At 36.0% G+C, this 3062-nt stretch overlaps 1 protein-coding gene across 2 annotated transcripts; it reads right to left on the reverse strand.

Moving 5' to 3' along the window:
• Nucleotides 1-1063: 1063 nt before the first annotated feature.
• Nucleotides 1064-2590, reverse strand: LOC130976826 (mst2 complex subunit nto1). 2 transcript variants are annotated; one of them, XM_057901757.1, is made up of 2 exons: nucleotides 1389-2590; nucleotides 1064-1313 (listed from the first exon to the last, which is right to left on the reverse strand). In XM_057901757.1, exons 1-2 carry the CDS (start codon nucleotides 2337-2339, stop codon nucleotides 1269-1271), a joined length of 996 nt encoding a protein of 331 aa, XP_057757740.1. In that variant the 5' UTR covers nucleotides 2340-2590; the 3' UTR covers nucleotides 1064-1268. The 2 variants fall into 2 exon arrangements, with proteins under 2 accessions (XP_057757740.1, XP_057757739.1); XM_057901756.1 differs by having other exon boundaries at nucleotides 1064-1319.
• Between the last annotated feature and the right edge of the window lie 472 nt (nucleotides 2591-3062).

The raw sequence follows: 3062 nt of genomic DNA on the forward strand, positions 1-3062 counted from the left end.
GATGAAATCTCACACCATTAAAATCACCAATAATAATTAATTGATAGCTACAAATCACAAAACTTGTTGCCTCCTAATACTCCTCTTAATTAAATACTGGACTTGCAAAAATTGGCAATGCAACAAGTTCTTTTTTTTTTTCGTTCATCTTTGCAAAAATCTATAGTTTGTTTGTGACAAATTTTATAGACAAGGCGAATAAAACTCTAGTTGAGATTTTAAATATAATTTTGAAAAGTAGTTTGAATTGATTAATTTGACATGGTTAATTGAAATAGATTTAGATTCTTTTAATTTTAAATTTTATTTTAAAAGATAAAATGTGATCTCTCATTTATTTTATAGATAAGACAAAAAGAAAATACAAAAGAAAATTATTCAAAGATAAAAAATTATACTTTACTATATTAAATAAAATTTTAAAATTTAAAAGATCCAAATTCAATCGAAAAAAGTTATCAAATTAGTCTGGTTCATTGTTGGACTTTTGTAATTTTTGACTATCCAATTGGAGTAGGGAAAAACATGATATATTCCTTCTAGAAGATTATGGTGAAGACATGGCTTCTTTAGATGTTTGTACCCAAATAATTCAATGCATTGGCATCAAAGCAAATGTCTTTCGTGCATTGATTTACAAGGAAATCCTTCTCTCCCTATAATCAAAGAAATTAATTAATTTGTTATTGTTAGATTAACCTATATTTGGAAGAATTATACAAAATCCCCATTATCTGCAACTCAATAATGCACAATTCATTTTTATCTCATACTTTAATATCCCTCTGATTTTGGTCGTTTTATATTTAACTGTTTATTTTAGATTTGGGGGAAAGAAAAAGAAAGAAATGCAGAACAATGTCTTATCTGTGTGGTCAGTGATCAAAAGGAAGCTAATTCAAACAATATGGCAATGGATATGGATATGAATGCTATGAGACTATATAAGTTAATTTCTCCCACTGTGTAGAAACAGCATATGAACATGGCTAAACTAAAGTTTGCGTCGTAGTCAAATCTTGATACATATGGCATCAAAGGCTGAGTGTATTTATTGCTGAAACAAACCAAGGAGGGAACTGAACAAATAACATTAAGTTTAATCATAATTCAAATGCTATATTACTGAAATCCATCACAGAAAACATGTTTAGTGCAAAACTAAATTAGAACTCAATTGAACTCTAAGAGAAACAAACTTTGCTTTTCCCTAAGAAAAAACGGGGTCAACGAACAACAATGTTAAAGAAACCTAGCTGCCAAATTTGCTACACTTCATCTTCAACCGCAACAATTTTGTATTTCCCTGATTGCTGTTGCTGCCAAAAAAAAACCCATCAAAATTGAATTCTAAGTAAATCAATACGAGTGAGTTATAAAACGGTTACCTTGTCCCAAATTTGGGTGTGGGTTTTGCAGAAGCCAGCAACAATGGTAGCACCCTTCTTGCCTTGCTTATACTCAATACAAAGCTCCTCTTTAATCCCACAAGTAACATGAAACGCCAAACCGCACTTTGGCTCAGAGCACACAACAGCACAACCATCACAAGAATCACAAACATAGCACCTCTCCAACCACCTCTTCTTCGGAACCATAGAACAATCGATTCCTTCTCTCCCTTCAGGATCCAAGAAGAACACCTCCGGCACCAGCAGCGCGCAAACGATGTGAGCCCAACGGTTATCCGTTGTCTTCTTCATCGCACCTTCGGTCACCGGACAGAGGCAGCAGCAGCAGCAAGAACCAGAGGATGCATCTGAAGCAGCTTCTTCGTCTTTGAAACGACACCGTTCGCAGAACCAGTCTCCGTCTGGGATTGACTTTGAGAGCGGGTTTCCGTAGCAGGAAGCGTGGACCATTAGGTCACAACCGTCGCAAAATACGATTGGATCCGTAGGGTCTCCGTCTGTGCTCTGGCATACACAGCATAAAATCCCGTCGTCAACGTCAACGTCAACATCATCGCAATCGTTGACGTTACCGTTGCCGTCAAGATATTGCTCTTGACGCTTTTGGAGAGATGAGGGGAGAGATTGGAGCTTTTTGTCGATTTCTTGGTATTCGAGGTTGAGGTCGATTTGGAAGGGTGAAACGGCGTCATTTTGTGGGAGGAAGGGTTGAAAAGCGCATACTCTTTTCTTGGCGGGTAAAGAATAAGCAGTGGCGGAAGGAGGGATTGGATTTGGGTTCAGGTTTTCGTAAAACGCAGCGTTTCGGGAATCTTTGCGCTTCTTGGCAGGTAAGGGAGTGTTTTGTTGTTGTTGTTGGAGTTGTAATCTGAGTCTCTTGAGGGGAGGTAGGTCGTAGAATGTGGAACCAGAAGAAGAAGAATCCATTTTTTGTTCGGGGGCGGGGGGGTTCTGTCTCTGTGTCTTTGGTAGGTTCGTGAATTGGAATTTGACAAGTGAGAAAGAAATGGGTTTGGCACTTTGGTGCTATGCTTTCAATTCAAAACTAAAAGATGCAATGGAAGTGGAAGCGGTGAATTGAAAGGGAAAATGAAAAATGAAAGGGAAAAGAGGGCCGGGAAAACGGAGGAGGGAAGCGAGGAGGGGAGAGGTTTTCGAAATGAAAACATTTTTGGTAGTTTAGGGCAATGAAAATTTGGCGCGAAAGCCAAAACGGTTTGTGTGTTTACTGTTTAGACTTTGGAATTTTTTTGATGAATAAATTAACGCGGGCGCGGTTTGTTTTCTGAAATCTGGATCTGGTTGTTGCCATTCCGACTAGATTAGTACTAATTAATTAAGTACAAGTTGTACAATACAAACTAAATAAATTATTAGAATATTAGTAATTACTTAAGTTTTTTTTTTAAAATAAAAAGCTCAACACAATAAAATGTAGCATTTAAAAAGTCCAGAATTACAATACAAATATTAACTAAAAAAATTGAAATTATCTCTAATATTATCATCCATAACTAGAATAAACAAAGTCAATTCACTCTTTGTAGTTTCTAATTAACTTAGTAATTACTTAAGCTACTAATACTTGTTCTTTTGCTAACTGTCCAACTATGCATGATAGTACCAAAAATTATTAAAATCAATGTTATA

This window comes from Arachis stenosperma, chromosome 4, assembly GCF_014773155.1.
Source record: "Arachis stenosperma cultivar V10309 chromosome 4, arast.V10309.gnm1.PFL2, whole genome shotgun sequence".
In the NCBI taxonomy this organism is placed as follows: Eukaryota; Viridiplantae; Streptophyta; class Magnoliopsida; order Fabales; family Fabaceae; genus Arachis; species Arachis stenosperma.

Coding starts and splice junctions, on each gene's coding strand:
- LOC130976826 (XM_057901756.1), bottom strand. CDS start 2,339: ATGGATTCTTCTTCTTCTGGTTCCACATTCTACGACCTACCTCCCCTC. Junction 1,320..1,388: donor ACACCCAAATTTGGGACAAG/GTAACCGTTTTA, acceptor TTTTTTTGGCAG/CAACAGCAATCAGGGAAATA.